This window comes from Paramormyrops kingsleyae, chromosome 3, assembly GCF_048594095.1.
Source record: "Paramormyrops kingsleyae isolate MSU_618 chromosome 3, PKINGS_0.4, whole genome shotgun sequence".
NCBI classification, from domain to species: domain Eukaryota; kingdom Metazoa; phylum Chordata; class Actinopteri; order Osteoglossiformes; family Mormyridae; genus Paramormyrops; species Paramormyrops kingsleyae.
The window spans coordinates 34,126,412-34,151,064 of NC_132799.1; the positions used below are offsets into that span (position 1 = coordinate 34,126,412).

General features: G+C 47.2%; 1 gene segment (V, D, J or C); it reads right to left on the reverse strand.

The window, feature by feature from the left end:
- Nucleotides 1-1,261: 1,261 nt before the first annotated feature.
- Nucleotides 1,262-24,653, reverse strand: part of LOC140588268 (immunoglobulin kappa light chain-like) — a 30,668-nt gene continuing 7,276 nt past the window's right edge. Inside the window, 1 exon segment of the C gene segment in view lies at nt 1,262-1,810. Within this exon segment, the coding sequence occupies nt 1,494-1,810 (317 nt within the window).

The window sequence follows — 24,653 nt, forward strand, 5'->3', positions numbered from 1 at the left end:
GCAGACAGTGAGTGGTCTGGAGTTTTTCACATAGCTGTGGAGTGGTCACATGTGTTGTGAAATATGCAAAAATAAACCGGCTTGACATAACACGAGGATGTGCATGAAAGAGTGTTTGAAACAGAAGCGTCCAGGTGCTTCGGCGAATTCTGTGAGATTATTTCGGTTACCTTAATTGAAAGTCATGTTTAGCACAGTAAGAGTACCTACTTTTCAGTGTTGATGTTTTGTCTTGAAAAGAAGCCTTTTTTCAACAATGCACTTCCTGAAAGAATTACTAGGCGAATCGAATATCAAAATATTTAATACTTGCACCCCTAGTAGAAATCAGAGCTGCATGATCAAAGAAATCCAGATCACAAAAGGAGTGATACAACTAACAATGAATAGATATAAAACCCAGAAAGCATAGACAGCATTAGGGTTTGATTTAGCTTAAAAAATACACTGATTTCATGTATGCATAATTAAACAATAGTATCCTCTGGAGGTGGGCGTGTCCATGGTGGGGAGGGGGACTACTGCAGGTAACTAGTGAACTGCATTGTGGGACTGATCTTAGAAAAAAAAATTGTTCATATTAAATCATTTAAAAAGTACTGATGTACCCAGTGAGTACCTGACATTTCAGCTTCCTGTCCCCTGATCAGAAATGGGCTCAGTCCCAACCCCTCACAGCTGCCCCAGTCCAGCCTGTTTTAAGACCTGAAACTAAACTCTCAGCCGTTGGAGCAAAACTCATATTTGCATAAACTGAGCAGAAACGGATCTGCTGCCCCCAGAATAGAGCAGGCAAATGTCCCCCAGTCCCCCTGGGGTTAGAGTGAGGTGGGGGCTCACCCTGTGTCAGAGAGCAGCAGATTGTCTCATATGATAACTGACTGTATTCAATGGGGTTAACAGTTTCATGTATTTTAGTTACATTGTGACAATGATGTATTTCATGAGACAATATTCTGTCCATTTAACATAATGATGATTGATTAAATGAGTTTAATTAGAATAGTTTTTCCTCCATTTTGTGAAGAATGAGGCGATGATGTGGTTTATAAACTTAATATAGAGGAACTGCTCAGTATGAACCTTTTCAAACCTAAACCTCAATAAGATCATTTTGTACTTTTGTTATAAAAACAGAACTGTGTTTATATTCAGACTTTAAAAGTCTTTAAAATTATTGAAAAGTTCAGGATCATGTCCTCACAACAGTGTCATGATGGCATCACTGTGTGCTTGTTAAAATAACCAGCATTGATGGCAGTTTGTTTGTCAGACAGAATGAAAAATTTATTTATCTCTGCAGCGTTCAGGAATAAAACACACAAGATAATACAAGGAGACACAAAAGCCTATAAAACATTAGTAATGATTTTCACTCATGGATCATGCAAAGCACATTATTATCTCTATGTAATCAGTAAATCAGAAGCGTGTAGCACGGCACAGTAAAAACACAGTAATCAGCCGCTCATCACAGGTGACGCTGAGCTCATCTACTCTGAACAGTCGGCTCTCTTCAGCGTTTGAGTGACAGCAGCCTGGGAGCCCTGATTGGCCACACAGACCACTGAGCCCGCCTTCTTCCACTCGTCCGCAGTGAGGCTCAGGCTGCTGCTCCAGCTGTACAGGCCGTCCTTCTCCAGGAGCCCGCGGCTCGTCTCCGCGGCTTTGCTGCTACCGTCCACCTTCCAGCTCAGCTTCCAGTCGGAGGGGAAGCCCTTGTTGGCCAGGCACATCAGGGTGGCCGTGTTCTTGCTGGACACCTCCACACTGGAGGGGGGCAGGACCGTCAGGGTGGGGGCTGTGTTACCTAGGGGACACCAAAGGGACTTTAGGTCAGAGTCCAAGGCAAACTTTAAGTATAACAACATATACTAACTGCAGTATGACATAGTTGACTGTGTCTATGACTTCATTAATATTTCTTCATATGATAAGACAGACATTTCCATAAAATCTAAAGTAAATAATCTTGCCTTCCTACTGTATCACAGTGTATTCATCTTTACGTGGGTCTTTCAAATGAACGTTTTAAACACATGTGAGGTATGTAAATGTGTATCACTGATTATTATGTTCAACTGGTTATAATAATCCAGCTTTATATAATAAACAAATTGTTTATAAAGATTAAGATCTATTTTCCATGTAGGATCCTTTATTTACTCACTTAAAAACAGGGTGAAATAATGTGAAGTTCCTACTGAACAAAGTCCTATACGCTATGAAAAATGCATCGCAAATGTTAAACTATACAAAGCTGTGTCTACAGAACAACGATCATCGTTTTGAATCACAATGGTAACACTTACACAAATACTTAGTAATAACTCTGTTACTACTGCATTACAAATTGTGAACAAATTAATAACAAATATAGTTGCTACTTTAAATAAAAAAATGTCACGATTCAGAAATGATAACAAACATGACATCAGTATTTCACTTCTGTTAGTCATTATTTATTCCTTCAGTAGTTAAGAAAGATTTGGAGAATTAATAGATATAGTACGAAATATATATAGTAACTACTTGGGGAAAAAGATGCGTCATGATTCTTTAATGACGAACAAGCATGAGATCAGTATGTAACTAGACTTAGTGGTTAAATAATACATAAGTAAAATCATAATACTATGTATTTGTGCCCCGTCAAATAAAGTGTTACCGGTATAATGAGTTGATTGCTTTTTTCCCCCCGAACAAGATCAGAATATAACACAGAGAGACGCACTTACTTCCAACGTCCAGCCTGGTACCGCCGCCGAAAGTGACCCACAGTGATTCACGGCGCATCAGCCGCCGTACAAAAACCTCACGGCAGCGCAGTACAGGCAACTAGCAAACAGCTTTAAGTATATATACCTAACATTTGTTTATGGGTATAAAACTAATAAGTCAAAAATAGTATTTCCTGTCGCTTAAAGTAGAAATGTGCTGTTTGATATCTACACAATCTAATCAAATCTATAGCCTTCAACTTGGCGACTATTTTATATTATTAACGATTAGGCTAACAAATTACAATTTATATATTATTTGACCTAATTGGATATAAAATGGATGGTTTAAATATCTATATCTTGCATTGACTCATCCAATTCATATTCTTATCAGGGCTCTCAAGTCTGACGCATTGATCGTGAGACACGTTTCGCCCGTAACAGACGTGATCTCACGCCAAACTTTGGATGAAACTTGAGATCCTTGTTCTTATTGAAGGAATGGATCTTCACGATGAAACAAGAAATTATGTCATTTGCAGTAATAACGAAACTGAAGTGTGTATTAAATATTTCTACGTGCATATTATAGATTAAAAGCTGGATACTTACTACCAACATCCAGTCTGGTCCCGCCGCCGAAAGTCCACCACAGTGATTGAAACCGGTTGACACGCCGTACAAAAACCTCCCAGCGCTACAGCCGCGTTTCTTGTTGTAGTAAATACATTAACGGACGGTTAATTCCTAGCTAATTACACCAACAATTGATAAGATAAAGAATCACTTCAATTTATATCATTCTGGCTGTAAAATGCAGCATCGCTCTGCAGAAATAACAGTAAATTCTGCCTGTGATTCTGTTAAATGCCGTAAATTTGCGAAGTTCCAGGTTTTCCGGTATTTCTTCATAATCTCCTTCAAAATGATCCAGTGTGTTGTAAGCATAATGTGTGAATTTCGACCCAGATGTCAGAAACTGCAAAGCTTTAGAATTACAGGGTTCCCAAATGTCAATTAAGATCACAGCATCGTCTTCATAATGAGAAACTACAGTATGTACAGGAACCTACTGTAACCAGACGGAGTATTTGCATAGAAACGATATTGTATTGTAATGGAATCACGTGTTTTAGTGGCTCAGCCAGCAGGCTTGAGGTTTTCCCTGTTATGGTTTGTGATCAATGTTCCCTTTAAGCTCCGCGTTTGCGCAATTGCGCAGTACTCGGGGGCACGCGCTCAGGAGGATAAAAACCGCGCCCACAACAACATGGTTTTTATTTGTGTTTATACCCTGATATACATTTAAAACTGTAATTGCTGTATTTTGCATTTGGATAAAAAACATTTGGAATAATAATTATAAACTACTAAGATACACCTGTCACTCTTAAAATGTATCTTTCCACCTGAGTGACAGGTATAAAATCTGTCAGACAATCAAGCTTATTACCCACCAGCCCTGGTCACTGTGGTGTAATGTAACCTGTTGCCATTTGACCGGATGATGTCACGGGGGGTCAGGGGCGTTATTGGCGGGACCGGGATGTAACCGGATGTTCGGGGTTTTTGCATACGTCTTAGGAGGTGCTCAGTAAAGATATTTACCGAAGCTGAAGGCAGTGTTTATTGTGTGGACCCACTACACGACATGGTGTCAGAAGTGGAGCTGCTTTGAGCATCGGGCTGGAGGACCGGCGGTGACGGTGCGAAACGAAAACGGTCGGAAAAAAAAAAGAGCAGGTGCGCGAGCAGACATGGTGGACGAGCCGGTGCAGCTGGGTCTAGCGCAGAGGTCTCCAACTCCGGTCCTGGAGAGCTACTACCCAGTCGGTTTTCAATCCTACCCGGCTTCTGATGAGCCACACCTGCTCCTGGTATTTACCTGAGAACAGGTGTGGCTCATCAGAAGCCGGGTAGGATAGAAAACCGACTGGGTAGTAGCTCTCCAGGACCGGAGTTGGAGACCCCTGGTCTAGCGGCACCGCCGACGGCGACCTTCACAATAAAACCTCTGGAACCGTTCGATTTTTCGAAACCGCAGGAATGGGAGAAGTGGATCCGGAGATTCGAGCGCTTCAGACTGGCAAGTGACCTGGCTAATTCCTCTGAAGCCAATCAGGTAAATACATTAGTATACTGCATGGGTGACGAGGCTGACGACGTGCTACAGGGGCTCGATTTAACCGGCGAGCAGCGCCAGCAGTACAATGCAGTTAAGAGAGGGTTTGACACGTACTTTGTCCCAAAGAAAAACGTGATATATGAACGGGCCAAGTTCAATAAGAGGGTGCAGGAAAACTCGGAATCGGTGGACTCATTTCTCACGGCTCTTTATGCATTGGCTGAGAATTGTGAATATGGCGCATTACATGATGAACTACTCAGGGACAGATTAGTGGTGGGTCTTAGGGATTCATCATTGTCGGAGCGGATGCAACTGGATAGAGACCTTATCCTGACGAAAGCCATTACAATGGCAAGACAGTCAGAGGAAATAAAAAGGCAACAGACTGACCTGAGAGGGGAGATGGGTGCAACTAAAATAGCCATCGACACAGTTCGGGTTAAGAGAGCACAGCAGCACAAGGATAAATTAAAAAAACAGACACTAGGACAAGTAAAAGGCACGAGAACTGCGCAGACCGTGACGGGACATAAAACATGTAGTAAATGTGGTAAATCACCATTTCACCCAGCATATGAGTGTCCTGCTAAGAGCACAGAATGCCACTAATGTGGTAAAAGGGGACATTATGCTAAGGTCTGCAGGTCAAACTGCACCGTGAACGAGGTTGCTGAGGATATGGATGAGCTGTTTCTCGGAGAGGTGATTTCCGGAGATGATCCATGGATGGCTGACATCAATATAAGAGACCGTGAGGTAACATTTAAAATCGATGCTGGAGCCGATGTTACAGCTGTCCCTGAACATGTTTATCAACTAATTACACAAGGTGATAAACAGCTACAAAAGTCACAGAAACCACTTTACGGGCCGGGCGGTATGGAACTAAACGTTGTGGGGTCAGCTATCGAAACGCTGTCATAGAAGGAGAGGAGCACCGCAGAGACAATCTTTATAGTCAGAAATCTGCAGGTGGCGCTGTTAAGCAGACCAGCTTCAGTGAAACTTCGGCTTGTAGCCAGACTTGACACTATAGACCAAGATGATGTTAAAAAGGCCTACCCCAAGCTCTGCGAAGGACTTGGGCGCGTTCAAAAGCCCTACACCATTGTCCTTAAGCCTAACGCCAAGCCCTTTTCCCTTAAAGTGCCAAGGAGGGTCCCATTGCCACTCATGGGCAAGGTAAAAAACGAATTGGAGAGGATGGAGAGACTAGGGGTCATAAGTCGTGTAGAGGCACCAACAGACTGGTGTTGCGGCATGGTGGTGGCCCCGAAAAAAGACAAAGCAGAAGTCCGTATCTGCGTTGATTTGACTCCTTTAAATGAGTCTGTGTGTCGCGAAAAGTTCATCCTCCCGTCTGTCGATCAAACCCTTGGCATGCCCGCAGGAGCGCGGCACTTCACCAAACTGGATGCAAACATGGGCTTCTGGCAGATAACACTGTCAGAAGAGTCAGCTCTCTATACCACCTTCATTACGCCATTTGGGCGCTACCACTTTAATTGTCTGCCCTTTGGCATTTCCTCTGCCCCAGAACATTTCCAGAATATGATGGTGTCTGAGGTTATTGCAGGTCTGGAAGGGGTTGTCTGCCACATGGACGACATTATCATCTGGGGGTCCACCCAGGAGCAGCACGACGAGAGAGTGCATGCTGTCTTGGAACGGATCGAAAAGGTGGGAGTCACACTCAACATGTCTAAGTGCGAGTTTGGGAAAAGTGAGGTGAAGTTTCTCGGCTATATTGTCTCTGCAAATGGCATGAGGCCGGATCCAGACAAAACCAGAGCAGTGTTGGACATGAAAGAGCCAACGAATGTGAGCGAGCTTAGGAGCTTCCTCGGAATGGTAAATCAGCTGGGGAAGTTCATACCAAACCTGCCGAAGAAGGACAAGTCTCTAAGAGACTTGCTTTCCAAAATGAATCTGTGGCATTGGAGTCATGAACAGCAGCAGGCGTTCAGCAGCCTCAAACATGAGCTTTCGTCCGCACCCGTTCTTCAATTATACGACCCTAATAAGCCCCTCAAATTATCAGCTGACGCCTCATCCTACGGGCTGGGGGCAGTGATGCTACAAAAACAGGGTGAGATATGGGCTCCGGTTGCTTAGGCCTCCAGGTCACTGACAGCAACAGAGCAGCGCTATGCCCAGCTGGAAAAAGAAGCGCTAGCTCTCACCTGGGCCTGTGAAAGGTTCAGTGACTTTATCCTGGGTGTGCATATCGACCTTGAAACAGATCATAAGCCACTCGTGAGTTTGCTGGGAGGACGGGCTCTGGACTCTCTGCTACCACGGATACAGAGGTTCAGGATGCACTTGATGAGGTACTCCTATACCATTATACACACACCGGGTAAGAGCCTCACAACAGCCGACACGCTCTCATGCTCCCCACTCCGGAACTGCATTACACACGCAGACACCGACCTGATGGAAGATACTAATATATATGTTGAATGTGTGTTAGACAACCTCCCGTCAAGCGACAGGTACCAAACCAAGCTTCGCGAGCAGTTGTGTGCAGACAGCGTTTGCGCACAGGTCATGAAATTCTGTCTGGAAGGTTGGCCAGACAGGAACCAACTGCAAGGACCAGTCAGGCAGTACTGGCAAGAACGAGCGGTTCTGAGCGTGCATGACGGACTTCTGCTGCGGGGCACAAGGTTAGTTATACCTGCTACCATGAGGAATGATGTATTGGAGAAAATACACGAAGGGCATCAGGGGGTGGTAAAGTGCCGAGAACGTGCCAGTCAGACTGTGTGGTGGCCTGGCCTAAGCAGTCAGATAGAGGAGCTTGTCCTCAAATGCAGAGCATGCATCAAAGAGAGATCAAGCTGTAAAGAACCCCTCATGCCAACCGAACTTCCAGAAAGACCCTGGCAAAAGCTGGGTGCAGACCTGTTCACCCTTAAAGACAAGGTTTACCTGTTGGTAGTTGATTACTTTTCTAGGTATATAGAAATAGCACAGCTCAACCCAACAAGGTCCATGGATGTGATCGTTTACCTGAAGTCGATGTTCGCTCGACATGGCATCCCTGAGATTCTCCTAAGCGACAATGGCCCTAAGTTCTCAGGGCGCGAGATGCAGATATTTGCAGCAGACTATGGATTTGTCCACGTGACCAGTAGCCCTAGATACGCCCAGAGTAACGGTGAGGCTGAGCGTGCTGTCCAAACAATTAAAAACCTGCTGAAGAAGGCTACAGATCCATACCGTGCCTTATTGGCTTACCGTACCACACCACTGAGCAATGGCTACAGCCCTGACCAACTGCTGATGGGACGTCGCCTTCGCACCACTGTTCCTGCGACCGTCTCTCCCTGACCGGGTACAAATTCGCCACAAGGAGGGGGAAAAGAGACAGATGGCAGTCAAACACTTTAATCGGAGACACAGAGCGAGGGCTTTGTCACAGCTGGTACCTGGGGACCAAGTTTGGATCTCTGACACAAGAGCACAGGGCACAGTGACATCGCTGCACCATAGCCCACGGTCCTATCTGATCAGCGGACCATCAGGTACACTGAGGAGGAACCGCCGCCACCTTGTGCCTATACCTGTGCTTCAGTCACACAACGAGGACCAACCCGTCGGCCCACCAGAGGGGGACCCCTCTACAGGGACAAGATCAGAGACTCTGTTCCCAGAGGTGAAATCTCACAGCACGCTCAGTGTCATAAAGACAAGATCAGGCAGAGAAGTAATAAAACCACAGAGACTAAATCTGTGAGAAGAGATAAATATATATATATATATATATATATACACTCACCTAAAGGATTATTAGGAACACTATACTAATACAGTGTTTGACCCCCTTTCGCCTTCAGAACTGCCTTAATTCTACGTGGCATTGATTCAACAAGGATAGAAAGCATTCTTTAGAAATGTTGGCCCATATTGATAGGATAGCATCTTGCAGTTGATGGAGATTTGTGGGATGCACATCCAGGGCACGAAGCTCCCGTTCCACCACATCCCAAAGATGCTCTATTGGGTTGAGATCTGGTGACTGTGGGGGCCATTGTAGTACAGTGAACTCATTGTCATGTTCAATTTGAAATGATTCGAGCTTTGTGACATGGTGCATTATCCTGCTGGAAGTAGCCATCAGAGGATGGGTACATGGTGGTCATAAAGGGATGGACATGGTCAGAAACAATGCTCAGGTAGGCCGTGGCATTTAAACGATGCCCAATTGGCACTAAGGGGCCTAAAGTGTGCCAAGAAAACATCCCCCACACCATTACACCACCACCACCAGCCTGCACAGTGGTAACAAGGCATGATGGATCCATGCTCTCATTCTGTTTACGCCAAATTCTGACTCTACCATTTGAATGTCTCAACAGAAATCGAGACTCATCAGACCAGGCAACATTTTTCCAGTCTTCAACTGTCCAATTTTGGTGAGCTTGTGCAAATTGTAGCCTCTTTTTCCTATTTGTAGTGGAGATGAGTGGTACCCGGTGGCGTTTCTGCTGTTGTAGCCCATCCGCCTCAAGGTTGTGCGTGTTGTGGCTTCACAAATGCTTTGCTGCATACCTCGGTTGTAACGAGTGGTTATTTCAGTCAAAGTTGCTCTTCTATCAGCTTGAATCAGTCGGCCCATTCTCCTCTGACCTCTAGCATCAACAAGGCATTTTCGCCCACAGGACTGCCGCATACTGGATGTTTTTCCCTTTGCACACTATTCTTTGTAAACCCTAGAAATGGTTGTGCGTGAAAATCCCAGTAACTGAGCAGATTGTGAAATACTCAGACCGGCCCGTCTGGCACCAACAACCATGCCACGCTCAAAATTGCTTAAATCACCTTTCTTTCCCATTCTGACATTCAGTTTGGAGTTCAGGAGATTGTCTTGACCAGGACCACACCCCTAAATGCATTGAAGCAACTGCCATGTGATTGGTTGATTAGATAATTGCATTAATGAGAAATTGAACAGGTGGTCCTAATAATCCTTTAGGTGAGTGTATATATATATAAAACGAAATGTTGAGTTCAGTGTTTGAAGTACACATAAGCATGTGTTAAGTTAGTAAAACGTTTACAGTAACGGTTTCAGGGAAATTATAATGAACAGAACCTAGTTAATGTTCACCTGTCTTTGAAGAAAGGGGGATGTGGTGTAATGTAACCTGTTGCCATTTGACCCGATGATGTCACGGGGGGTCAGGGGCATTATTGGCGGGACCGGGATGTAACCGGATGTTCGGGGTTTTTGCATACGTTTTAGAAGGTGCTCAGTAAAGATATTTACCGAAGCTGAAGGCAGTGTTTATTGTGTGGACCCACTACACGACAGTCACTGGCTGTCACTGCACAGAAACACCCACACACTGCTGCTGGCCGCCGGCTCAGTGACACACCTGCCTGTACCGACCTTAAGCTCCCTGGGTCGCCTCTGTCTGCCAAATGTAACACTTCAGGAATTAATGTCCATCCATCCATCCATTTTCTCCCGCTTATCCGAGGTCGGGTCGCGGGGGCAGCAGTCTCAGCAGGGAAACCCAGACTTCCCTCTCCCCGGCCACTTCCTCCAGCTCCTCTGGGGGAATCCCGAGGCGTTCCCAGGCCAGCCGAGAGACATAGTCCCTCCAGCGTGTCCTGGGTCTTCCCCGGGGCCTCCTCCCAGTGGGACATGCCCGGAACACCTCACCAGGGAGGCGTCCTGGAGGCATCCTAATCAGATGCCCGAGCCACCTCATCTGACTCCTCTCAATGCGGAGGAGCAGCGGCTCTACTCTGAGTCCCTCCCGAATGACCGAGCTCCTCACCCTATCTCTAAGGGAGAGCCCAGCCACCCTGCGGAGGAAACTCATTTCGGCCGCTTGCACTCGCGATCTCGTTCTTTCGGTCACTACCCACAGCTCGTGACCATAGGTGAGGGTAGGAACGTAGATCGACTGGTAAATCGAGAGCTTCGCCTTTTGGCTCAGCTCCTTCTTCACCATGACAGACCGATGCAGCGCCCGCATCACTGCGGACGCCGCACCGATCCGCCTGTCGACCTCCCGCTCCATCGTCCCCCCACTCGTGAACAAGACCCCGAGATACTTAAACTCCTCCACTTGGGGAAGGATCCCATCCCCGACCCGGAGAGAGCATTCTACCCTTTTCCGGCTGAGGACCATGGTCTCGGATTTGGAGGTGCTGATTCTCATCCCAGCCGCTTCACACTCGGCTGCGAACTGTCCCAGCGAGAGCCGAAGGTCACGGTCTGATGAGGCCAACAGGACCACATCATCTGCAAAAAGCAGAGACCTAATCCTGAGGTCACCAAACCGGACACCCTCAACGCCCTGGCTGCGCCTAGAAATTCTGTCCATAAAAGTTATGAACAGAATCGGTGACAAAGGACAGCCCTGACGGAGTCCAACCCTCACCGGAAACAAGTCCGACTTATTGCCGCTCATGCGGACCAGACTCTGGCACCGGTCATACAGGGACCGAACAGCCCTTAAAAGGAAGCCCGGCACCCCATACTCCCGGAGCACCCCCCACAGGACTGCCCGAGGGACACGGTCGAATGCCTTCTCCAAGTCCACAAAACACATGTAGACTGGTTGGGCAAACTCCCATGAACCCTCCAGAACCCTGCGGAGAGTATAGAGCTGGTCCACTGTTCCACGGCCGGGGCGAAAACCACACTGCTCCTCCTGAATCCGAGGTTCGACAATCCGGCGGACCCTCCTCTCCAGAACCCCCGAATAGACCTTACCAGGGAGGCTGAGGAGTGTGATCCCCCTATAGTTGGAGCACACCCTCTGGTCCCCTTTCTTGAAGAGGGGGACCACCACCCCGGTCTGCCAGTCCAGAGGCACTGCCCCCGATGTCCACGCGATGCTGCAGATGCGTGTCAACCAAGACTGCCCTACAGCATCCAGAGCCTTCAGGAACTCTGGGCGGATCTCATCCACCCCCGGGGCTCGGCCACCGAGGAGCTTTTTAACCACCTCAGCGACCTCCGCCCCCGAGATAGGGGAGTCCACACCCAAGTCCCCATACTCTGCTTCCACATCGGAAGGCGTGTCGGTGGGATTGAGGAGGTCTTCGAAGTATTCCTTCCACCGACCCAAAACGTCCCGGGTTGAGGTCAGCAGCACCCCATCCCCACCATAAACAGTGTTGATGTTGCACCGCTTTCCCACCCGGAGCCGCCGGATGGTGGACCAGAATCGCCTCGAAGCCGTCCGGAAGTCGTTTTCCATGGCCTCACCAAACTCCTCCCAAACCCGAGTTTTTGCCTCAGTGACCGCCGAAGCCGCATCCCGCTTGGCCTGCCGGTACCCGTCAGCTGCCTCTGGAGTCCCACAGGCTAAATAGGCCCGATAGGACTCCTTCTTCAGCTTGACGGCATCCCTCACCACTGGTGTCCACCAGCGGGTTCGCGGATTGCCGCCGCGACAGGCACCGACTACCTTACGGCCACAGCTCCGGTCAGCCGCCTCCACAATGGAGGCACGGAACATGGCCCATTCGGACTCAATGTCCCCCGCCTCCCCCGGGACATGGGAAAAGTTCTGCCGGAGGTAGGAGTTGAAACTCCTCCTGACAGGGGATTCAGCCAGACGTTCCCAGCAGACCCTCACTATACGCTTGGGCCTGCCAGGCCTGGCCGGCTTCCTCCCCCACCAGCGGAGCCAACCCACCACCAGGTAGTGATCAGTTGACAGCTCCGCCCCTCTCTTCACCCGAGTGTCCAAGACATGCGGCCGCAAGTCCGACGACACGACTACAAAGTCGATCATCGAACTGCGGCCTAGGGTGTCCTGGTGCCAAGTGCACATATGAACACCCTTATGCCTGAACATGGTGTTCATTATGGACAATCCGTGGCGAGCACAGAAGTCCAACAACAGAACACCACTCGGGTTCAGATCGGGGGGGCCGTTCCTCCCAATCACGCCACTCCAGGTCTCACTGTCATTGCCCACGTGAGCATTGAAGTCCCCTAGCAGAACAAGAGAGTCCCCAGAAGGAATGCTCTCCAACACCCCTTCCAGAGACTCTAAAAAGGGTGGGTACTCTGAACTGCCGCTCGGCGCATAAGCGCAAACAACAGTCAGAACCCGTCCCCCCACCCGAAGGCGAAGGGAGGCTACCCTCTTGTCCACCGCGGTAAACCCCAATGTACAGGCGCCCAGCCAGGGGGCAATAAGTATGCCCACCCCCGCTCGGCGCCTCTCCCCCCAGGCAACTCCAGAGTGGAAAAGGGTCCAACCCCCTTCAAGGAGACTGGTTCCAGAGCCCAAGCCGTGCGTCGAGGTGAGCCCGACTATATCTAGCCGGAATTTCACAACCTCGCGCACCAGCTCAGGCTCCTTCCCCATCAGAGAGGTGACATTCCATGTCCCAAGAGCTAGCTTCTGCAGCCGAGGATCGGACCGCCAAGGTCCCCGCCTTTGGCCACTGCCCAGCTCACAATGCACCCGACCCCTATGGCCCCTCCTACGGGTGGTGAGCCCATTGGAAGGGGGACCCACGTGCCTTGTTCGGGCTGTGCCCGACCAGGCCCCATGGGTATAGGCCTGGCCACCAGGCGCTCGCCATCGAGCCCCAACCCCAGGCCTGGCTCCAGGGGGGGGCCCCGGTGACCCGCGTCCGGGCAAGGGAAAACGTGTTTCCAAAATCTTTTTCATCATATGGGGTCTTTTGAGCCGAACTTTGTCTGGTTCCTCACCCCGGACCTGTTTGCCTTGGGTGACCCTACCAGGGGCATAAAGCCCCGGGCAACTTAGCTCCTGGGATCACTGGAACACGCAAACCCCTCCACCACGATAAGGTGTCGGCTCCAGGAGGGGAGGAATTAATGTATCACAGCATTTATCTGCCGTCTTAATGGTGAAATCTGATGTTCCCCTTCCAGCTCAGTAACAATGTCTGAACAAATCACTCCTCATAATAATGATCTTCTGTATCTTCTGCCTAGAATCCACTCGTAATGCAGAAATCACAGGATCCAGGCCGTGAGCAGGTAAGAGTTCGAAGTGAACCACGAGAGGCGGAGTCAGGCCCGGGTCACACTGCATGCGTGGTATGTGCGGTACGGAGCCGCTGCAGTGCAAAGCCACGCATTTGTTCACACCTCCTGCGTTGTTGCTACGGGGTGCGTTTCCCAAACAACAACGGAAGTTAGCATTTACGATGCATCATACTATACGTACGATTGGGAAACGCACACACAGCTGTGATATTGCAAACCCTATCCTTCTACATTGAGTTTACCTTTGAAATCAGCCATCAGTAACAGAATGTTTGATTTAAATTTATTATAAATGTAATTCACATTTAGTTCACACAAAGGTTAAGATGCACATGCTCAATTGTAGTAGTAGTAATAACTGTAATCATAATAATAAAATAATTTCAGCGCACCAGAAAACTATTGCACTTCACCTAATGTTCTGTTAACTTATTGACCGAGTATAATTATAGCCTACATTAGATTTTGCTGTGGTTATATAAATGTAGCATTCACTTTCTCCTTTAATAACTGGGAAAATGGTTAAAGTAATATTACAGTGGTACCTCGGTATACGTCCTTAATCTGTTCCATCTTCCCCATAATATCCATCCGTCCGTCTTTCAGTCCATCTTATCAGGAAAGGGTCACTGACAGGGGTGGGGGGAGTGGGGTTTGGTGGGTTTGGGGGCTATCCCAGGCATTAGTGGACTGGGGGGGTACACCCTGCACAGGTCGCATACACACTTTGACTGAAACACTACATGCAGGTTACAGAAGCAGAGGAGCTGAGCTGCATGTCTTTGGGTGGCTGAGGAAGCTGCAGCCCCCAGAGGAAACTCACACAGCATGGGGGGAGCAAGCAAACTCCCCCCACAAAGACATGAGGCAGGATAGGAACCCCAACCCTGCAGGTGTGAGGTAACAGTGCTACACACTGAGCTGCCCCCCCCCCCTTCACACAATAGATTTTTCAAATATAAAATATTTTCCCTCCATTCATCTATTTTCTGTACCCACTTGCCTATTCAGGGCTGTGGGGGGTCCGGAGCCTATCGGGGAAGCTACAAATACCAGGTGATTCTATTCAAACCAATAGCAGCACTATCAGGGTGTAAAAACTTATTTTACTGGTGCAACTGGTTCTGCGAAATGTATTGACTATTTAGCAAAGGGCTAAAGTAATTTTCTTCCCCCTCAGCACCTGCAGTGAGTCCCGGCTGCAGCAGTGCAGTCATTGTGCAGTCTGACTGAGGGAGGTTTTTGTACGGCTCTATATCACTGTGTGAACACACCACCACTATGGTAACTCTGACAGTAATAATCTCCTGCATCTTCAGCCTGGACTCCACTGATGGTCAGAGTGAAGTCAGTACTGGATCCGCTGCCACTGAATCGCGACGGAGTCCCAGAGTTAAGGGTACTTGCATAATAGATCAAGAGTTTAGGAGCTTCTCCATGTTTCTGCTGGTACCAGGCCATATCAGGATAAGAGCCTCCAGCACCATTTACTGGGCTGTTGGTTTTACAGTTTATAGTGACTGTCTGTCCTGAGGAAGCTGATTTCACCTCAGGAGTCTGAGTGACAGTCACCTGTCCTCTGGATTCTGAAAAGGAAATACAAAGTAAGAACATATTTAAAACTAAATAAGAAGCTCCAGACATACAGTATATACTCATTATGCAATATGATGTAAATAGACCAGCTTGTTCTGTTTTACCGTGAGTGAGGATGACGAACAAGATGCTGAGGCTGATCAAAGTCATGTTTGTTTGGAGTCTGTTGTGATGAAGGGCAGCTGTCAGTCATGAAGTGTTAAACCTCCTGGAATATAAACCCTCCCAGAGCACTGAGGCATGAGCTGAAAATGCAAAGTATCTTCTGACTGACAGTTTTTTTTTTTTAAACTTCTTTATGCCCTAGAGAAAGGCTAATCTTTTGTGATCTTTGAATGTTTCTTTTAGAGTGACATGTTTATGTATTGAAGCTTGGGAATGAGGGGCTTTATTAACAATATAGAAGAGTGTGGTGCTCTAACTGAAAGCAGGCTGCTTGAGGACAGTGCTGGTCTTGGGACGGGGCCCTGGTGTCCCAGTCAGCCTGAGGGGGTGGGGGGGGGGGACAGTAACAGGGGTCCTTTCACAGGCAGCCTCTTTGGGGGGGTCTGTGTTACACAGAGAAACACACGCCTGTCAGCTCCTATCCCCCAGAACGTAGATGTAGAAAAGTACACTGGCCACTCTAGACTGCACACACTGAAAGATCAGAGCTTCCTCAGACAGTAGGCTCTGCTCTCTGTGTGTCTGCCCAGTCCAGGCTGCTGTTCATGTGGACCCCCAGGTATTTAAAGCACTAATGTTTGTGAGGACATGCATCTCGCCTATTTTAACTGTTTTCTTTAGTCAGCATCACTTAGTGATTATCTCTAGGGTAATTAACTGCATATGTATACATCAGACTGGGACCAGGGTGGCCCATTAACCTTCACTCTATGGGCCTGATGGCCCAGGATGGTAATTTGCATAGAGGAGACACTTTTAACCCTGATGGTGTTGAATAGGGCAACAGTATAAATACCCCAGAGACAACACATTGGGGCTGCTGCCACAGTAGTGGATCCTAGTATGATCCATTGGTTTGTGCTCCTTGGAGAGGACTTGTTGGGCGGCAGTTCTAAAGATGGATATGAATGGAGTAAAACGAAAAATAAAAATCAATATTTCTGCACTCTCCCAGTAACAAACAGTCTCAGGCACAAGAACTATACTCTTCCCTATGGATGAGTGTAGTGGCTGGAGTGTTAATCCTGCTACCGTCCCTCATTTTTCTCTGTATGTTGAACTTCCCTACTAGGCTGGATGATGACATCACACCCAAGATAGAGAAATTGCTCAAGGACCAAACGGAGCAGGATTACTCTTGGCATTCACAGGATTTAAACCAGCAACATTATGATTGCTGATACAGATCCCCAGCCTAAGAGCTATCACTCAAGGCTACTACATATTTAAGAATACGATAGGACAGACTAATATCTGTGGCATTCCATTTTCAGTTGCGGTGGGTTTCAAAATATGGGCTTCCAAAAATCAAGCCTAATAAAAAAAATTAAACATTAAATGAGCAAATTGATTTCCCAACTTGTGATCTAAAAGCAATGAGGCTGCCAGCCATAATATGGAAATGCCCTCCCATAGCCACTAGGGGAGCTCTCAACTTCCTTCTGTCCAATTTTCCTTCCATAGCCGTTCTGCTTCTAAGCTTATCTGCGACTTCTATAAATTTATCTTGCAGAGCACCCAGCTCTCTCGACCTCTCTGGCCTTCATTCTCAGCCCAGTATCTTCATATAGCGTATTTAACTTTTACATGATTTAATTAACATATAGTTAATATAATAAAATGCAGAGTACAATAAAACACTAAATTAAGACTTGCGTTAAAACTGAACTTTTTAAAGTATCCGATAGGGTCAGAGATAACCTTAGAAATTAAACTTTTAAAATAACCAAATGAATAATTACTTACCCAAGAATAACTTCCTACTGAATCATGTTTAAATAAAATAAAGCGAAGTTGCTCTTTTGGAGGCCAAAAAAACCACAAAAAACATTCTCATAGCAGGGTACTGCTGAACTGGGGAGAAAAAGTGGAAAACGTTCTTCGGGCCCCGACTGGCGACTGAGCAAAGCTCAGGAGCAGCTGTTCTTTTCCGAGTTAACATTAACGATATTAGATATTACCCCCGCGGGGGTCTGATGCGAAGGTACGCGGACAGAAACGCCGCTCACGCGACACCCGCAGCTGTCGGTAACACTCACACTGTTTACTAACAAACAGAGACAAGCACTCACACCGACCGAAAAGAAAAATGTAACAACAACCACCCACGTATCCCTACTGGCACACAAACACTCAAATATACTTCCAAATAATTCCTATCAACCGCTTCTACAGGCGCACAACAGAAGTGCACACAGCGTCTACACCACACCCTCACAGTGCAGCAATCCCAGCAGCCTCTATACAAGACATACACAGGGCTTTGTTAAAAAAAAAAATAGGGCCTTGTGCCTACACTGGATCAGCAGCTATAAAATATGGATGGATATTTTTGAACATGTGTGCTTATGTAATGGACGAGTGATGAACATGTGTGCTTATGTAATGGACGAGTGATGAACATGTGTGCTTATGTAATGGACGAGTGATGAACATGTGTGCTTATGCAACAGTCGTCGTGTTCAGTTAAGTTCTAAAACTGTAACTTAAGTGGACAGGATGTAGGAGCAGGATATGCTCCGGTTTTCGATCCTTCTTCTTGGGTTTGAATCTAAAAACAAAATTTAAAAAAATCTTTGGATTCTTTTCTAAAAATACCTGGCAATCTGCTTGTTTTTCCTATCGCTGTATGTCTTTTATAGGTATATTTTAACCCTGCTACACTCACTGAAAAGTGAACTTTATAGAGCTCTGGTTTAACTTCCCCCTCAGCACCTGCAGTGAGTCACAGCTGCAGCAGTGCAGTCACTGTGCAGCCTGACTGAGCGAGGTTTTTGTACGGCTCTGTATCACTGTGTGAACACATAGCTATTACTGATATAGTGAGCACTCTGACAGTAATAATCTCCTGCATCTTCAGCCTGGACTCCACTGATGGTCAGAGTGAAGTCAGACCCATACCTAGATCCACCTCCAGTGAATCGTTCTGGAGTCCCAGACTGACGGTTATTTATATAGTAGATGAGGAGTTTAGGTGGCTCTCCAGTCCTCTGCTGGTACCATGACACACAATCATTACAGCTTGATGTAAGACTGCTGGTTTTACAGCTCATGGTCACAGTTTCTCCTACAGTAACAGCTTTTACTGTAGGTGTCTGAGTCACAGTGATCTGGCCTCTAGATTCTAAAAAACAGAAATAACATTATTTGAAATATTGAACAAATATGATCATATAATTACCATAGTTCTAGGTTCTATGAAAACACCTTATTTTCAGTGTGAATATTGATGATGCATTCAGACTGACCTTGGATGCAGAGGGTGAGCATCCAGATGAAGATGGTGATTAAAGTCATTGTTCCTGTGCACTGTGTTGCTCTGCAGGACGGCTGTGAGTAACAGAGTGTTAATCTCACAGGCTTATAAGCTGCCACAGGTCACTGAGGGACATGCTGCCAATGCAAAGTGTGTCTTTCATGCAAATACATGTGATGCATGTTTCTGTGGTGATGGGAAGGCAAACCTTGGTGCTCATTCACACTGTGAGGTCACAGTTTTTAACAACACTATTTTACTCCCTCTTTTCTTAGCCCAAAGCACTTTACAGAAGCAGTGGGGAGCCACTTCAACCCCCACCACTGTGTAGCCCCCACCTGGATGATGCGACAGCAGCCATTCTGCACCAGTACGCTCACCCCACAGTAGCTAAGGAGGTGAAGGGGCAGGAGAGAATTCACCAATCAGATACAGGGGATGATTAGACCAGATTTGATAGGGCCACAGTGTTCAATTTAGCCAGGGCATCAGGGTACCACCCCAACTCTTCAGAAATATGCCCAGGAATCAAGAGCTTGGTTTTACGTCTCATCTGACGGACGGCACCATTTTTACAGCACAGAGTCCCTGTCACTGCACTGGGACATTGGGATCCACACTGACCACAGCATGGGTTAACCTGGTGGCCACACCAACACCTCTTCCAGCAGCAACCCAGCTTTTCTAGTTGGTCTCCCACTGTACTGGCCAGGCCCAAACCTGATGTCCTTCAGATGGATTACTTAGTCTGAATTTATCGCTCATCATAAACTGCACTTGTGTTCACCTGCAAAATCTTCTTTTTCTGCTGTGAATGTGTGGATGATTTGGAAATTTATCACCAAAATTCATTATTAAAAATACATTCAACCTTGGTAAAAAAATAAATAAAAATATGGCCTTGTGCCCTTTGATGGACGGGCATCTTATACACAGTGTCTCCTGCCCAGTACCCTCTGCTTCCTGGGATGTGATCCAGGCCAGAGTGACCCTACACTGGATCTGCAGCTATAAAATATGGATTGTTGTTTGAAAGTAGGACAAAGTGATGAACATGTGTTATATAAAAGATGAACATGTTTGCTTATGTAACGTGTTTTATCTTCTAAAATTTAAACTAAATGGACAGACTGAAGGAATTGGTTCAGCTCATGATCATGTTTTGGGTTTGATTCTAAAAAAATCTTCAGTTTCTTTTCATTTTTATCAGTGTCATTGGCAATCTGCTCGATTTTCCCACTTGAGGACAATCTGGGTTAAAGGGGCACAAACTTACAAGAGCAAAGTAAGTAACGGCAATGTTGTGATGTATCAATGTCGCTTCTATTTGAACAAAGTGAAAGGTGCATAGGCCTATATAAATAATGCGAGTTAATTTTGGTGAAAATTATATTTTATAGATGCATTTTAACCCTGTTACACTTACAGGAAAGTGAACTTAATAGAGCTTTGGTTTAACTTCCCCCTCAGCACCTGCAGTGAGTCCCAGCTGCAGCAGTGCAGTCACTGTGCATTCAGACTGAGGGAGGTTTTTGTACGGCTCTGTATCACTGTGTGAACACAGGACCACTATGGGCACTCTGACAGTAATAATCTCCTGCATCTTCAGCCTGGACTCCACTGATGGTCAGAGTGAAGTCAGTACTAGATCCACTGCCACTGAATCGAGACGGAATCCCAGAGTTAAGGGTACTTGCATAATAGATCAAGAGTTTAGGAGCTTCTCCAGGTTTCTGCTGGTACCAGGCTAAGTTCTTATTGCCATACACAGCCTGACTAACTTTACAGCTCATAGTGACAGTCTGTCCATGGAGAACAGCCTTTACTGCAGGAGTCTGAGTCACAGTGATCTGACCACTTGATTCTGAGAATAAGATCAAAACAAACATACAATTAGTAAAAAAAAAAAAATTACAGCAGTTCAAATAATAATAAACCCTGATTGTGAATGACTCCCTATGTAGTAGATCAACTTAAATTATCAACAATAAATGAATGAATAAATGTATTTGTCCAGATAACAGTGAGTTTACTAGTTATATTTACCTGTACCTGTACTTTTTGAATTTCTAAATGAGTAACTAAAACTGTAATATACACTCACCTAAAGGATTATTAGGAACACCATACTAATACGGTGTTTGACCCCCTTTCGCCTTCAGAACTGCCTTAATTCTACGTGGCATTGATTCAACAAGGTGCTGAAAGCATTCTTTAGAAATGTTGGCCCATATTGATAGGATAGCATCTTGCAGTTGATGGAGATTTGTGGGATGCACATCCAGGGCACGAAGCTCCCGTTCCACCACATCCCAAAGATGCTCTATTGGGTTGAGATCTGGTGACTGTGGGGGCCATTTTAGTACAGTGAACTCGTTGTCATGTTCAAGAAACCAATTTGAAATGATTCGAGCTTTGTGACATGGTGCATTATCCTGCTGGAAGTAGCCATCAGAGGATGGGTACATGGTGGTCATAAAGGGATGGACATGGTCAGAAACAATGCTCAGGTAGGCCGTGGCATTTAAACGATGCCCAATTGGCACTAAGGGGCCTAAAGTGTGCCAAGAAAACATCCCCCACACCATTACACCACCACCAGCAGCCTGCACAGTGGTAACAAGGCATGATGGATCCATGTTCTCATTCTGTTTACGCCAAAGTCTTACTCTACCATTTGAATGTCTCAACAGAAATCGAGACTCATCAGACCAGGCAACATTTTTCCAGTCTTCAACTGTCCAATTTTGGTGAGCTCGTGCAAATTGTAGCCTCTTTTTCCTATTTGTAGTGGAGATAAGTGATACCCGGTGGGGTCTTCTGCTGTTGTAGCCCATCCGCCTCAAGGTTGTGCGTGTTGTGGCTTCACAAATGCTTTGCTGCATACCTCGGTTGTAACGAGTGGTTATTTCAGTCAAAGTTGCTCTTCTATCAGCTTGAATCAGTCGGCCCATTCTCCTCTGACCTCTAGCATCAACAAGGCATTTTCGCCCACAGGACTGCCGCATACTGGATGTTTTTCCCTTTGCACACCATTCTTTGTAACCCCTAGAAATGGTTGTGCATGAAAATCCCAGTAACTGAGCAGATTGTGAAATACTCAGACCGGCCCGTCTGGCACCAACAACCATGCCACGCTCAAAATTGCTTAAATCACCTTTCTTTCCCTTTCTGACATTCAGTTTGGAGTTCAGGAGATTGTCTTGACCAGGACCACACCCCTAAATGCATTGAAGCAACTGCCATGTGATTGGTTGATTAGATAATTGCATTAATGAGAAATTGAACAGGTGTTCCTAATAATCCTTTAGGTGAGTGTATTTCCCAATAAAAAGTACAGAATATTACCTTGAGAGAAAAAGGCAAAGACCACAATGAAGATGCTGATAGACGCCATAGCTGTGTGGGTGTCTGTCGCTGTGAAGTACAGACAGCTGTCAATCATGAAGTGTTATGAACAGGATTATAAGCACCATCAAGGCACTGAAGCATGTGCCGCTTATGCAAAGTGTCTCCTCTATGCAAATTATCATCCTGGGCCATCAGGCCCATGGAGTGAAGGTTAATGGTCCACGCTGGACTCAATCGGATCTGTAATTAATATTATATTTTATTATATTATATTACATTATATTATATTATATTATATTATATATTATAAACATCACCTCTCGCCGGACATCCACTCGTCCGCGATTGTTGTGCCTTGGTCGTCATGGAGACGTGGCTACGAGAGGATATTCCCGACGCCTCGATGCAACTAGCAATCCGCACAATGCACCGCAGCGACAGAAAGACTACAGCTGGAAAAAGCAGAGGTGGAGGTTTGTGCATTTACACACATAACAACTGGTGCACTAACACTAAGATCATCACCACTGTCTGCTCTCCGGACATAGAGGCAATGACTGTTATATGCAGACCATTCTACTTGCCTAGAGAACTGCCTGTTGTGCTAATAACTGCTGTCTACATACCACCGGATGCTATTGTTAGCCCAGCCCTTGCCTACCTGCATGACTCAATTGCTGAACAGCAACAGACATATCCAGAGGGAGAACACATCATCACAGGGGATTTCAACAAAGCATGCTTAAGAACTGTGCTGCCTAAATTTGTTCAACATGTGAAATGCCCCACGAGAGGGAACAACACCTTGGATCATGTTTACACAAATATCAAGCAAGCCTACAGATCTGTTCCCCTCCCCCACCTGGGTATGTCTGATCACCTCTCCTTGCTCGCTGTCCCGGCATACACACCACTTAGGAAAAGGACAAAGCCCATCACCAGAACCATTAACACCTTGTCTGATGAAGCTCTGGCTCAGCTGCAGGACTGATTTGCCCTCACAGAGTGGAGTGTCTTCGAACATGACGACCTAGAGACTTACACAGCTGCAGTGTTGGGTTACATCACGCATTGCATGGACACTGTCACCACGGAAACACGGGTCCGGGTCTACCCCAACCGTAAACCCTGGATGAACAAACTGAAATGTTCCTACTGAACAAAGTCCTATTGTTACGACGCGTGCGCGCCCGGAGCGTAGACAAACAGGCAGGAACCCAGGGATCAGGAACACGGTGTTTAATTGCAGCACAACAGCAGGCAAGAACACAGAATGACACTACAACATCAATGACCGGACTGGGGAAACAAACGGAAACGCGGACTAAATACAATGAACTAATGACAACAATCAGGAACAGCTGGTAAACACGGGGAATCCACATGTGGTTAATGAGGGGGCGTGGCACACAAGAGGAGCGGACGATCGGGGCATGACAGAACCCCCCCCCCCAAAGGCGCGCCCCAGGGGAGGCGACGGACGCGACGAGACTGGGGACACGGGACCTGGAGAGACAAAAGCAAAAAAAACTCAACGGGGCACAGGGAACAGTATGGACACACAGAACTGGCACAAGGCGGACAACTCAAACAATAAGCCACAAACCACGGGGAACGCAGACAAACACAAAGACACCAACGACGGAAACATGGGACCCGGGGACACTAAAGGGGACAATGGAGGGACCACACCAGGGGGCACACAGGGACGAACAGGGGGCGTGGGCACAAACGGACGGGAAGGACACACAGGAGGCACAAAGGAACCGAAAGGGGACAAAGGCACAGAAGGACGAGGAGAAAACGTGGGGGAAACAAAGGGACTAGAGGACACCGAGGGACGAGGGGGAACCGCAGGGGGCACAAAGGGACCAACCAAAGACAAAGGTACTGAGGGACGAAGGGGAAACATGGAGGACCCAAAGGGACCAGAGGGGAGCAATGGCAGGGAAGGACGAGGAGCAAACATGGAGGGCACAAAGGAACCAGAAGGGAACGACGGTGACAAAGGATGGGGAGTGAACACAGGGGCCAAGGGATCTAAGGGCAGGGGGCAACAGGGAGCAGAGGGGACCTTCGGGGCTTGGGAAGTAGGGCACCCTGGGGCAGCAGGCCTCTGCGGGACTGGAACAGGGGCTGAGGGTAGTGAGGATGTAGGTAAAGGGGCTGGTGGAGGTGGCAAGGAGGGAGCTGTGGGGAGAGCCACGGGCGAGGGACCCGCAGGCCGTCGAAGGGACGGCGGTGGTCGGTCTGTGGCCGGCTACCCAGGAGCCCTGGGTGAGACCGGGGCCAACCGCCGAGATGGGACCTGGGGGTGTGAAGGGGCACCAGGGAGTCTACCCCGCCTTCGGTGTCCCCTCCCTTTCTGGGAGACCGAGAAGCGGGAACCCGGCCGTGAACCACCTCGAAGAGGTGCAGGTGGTTGGGGTGACC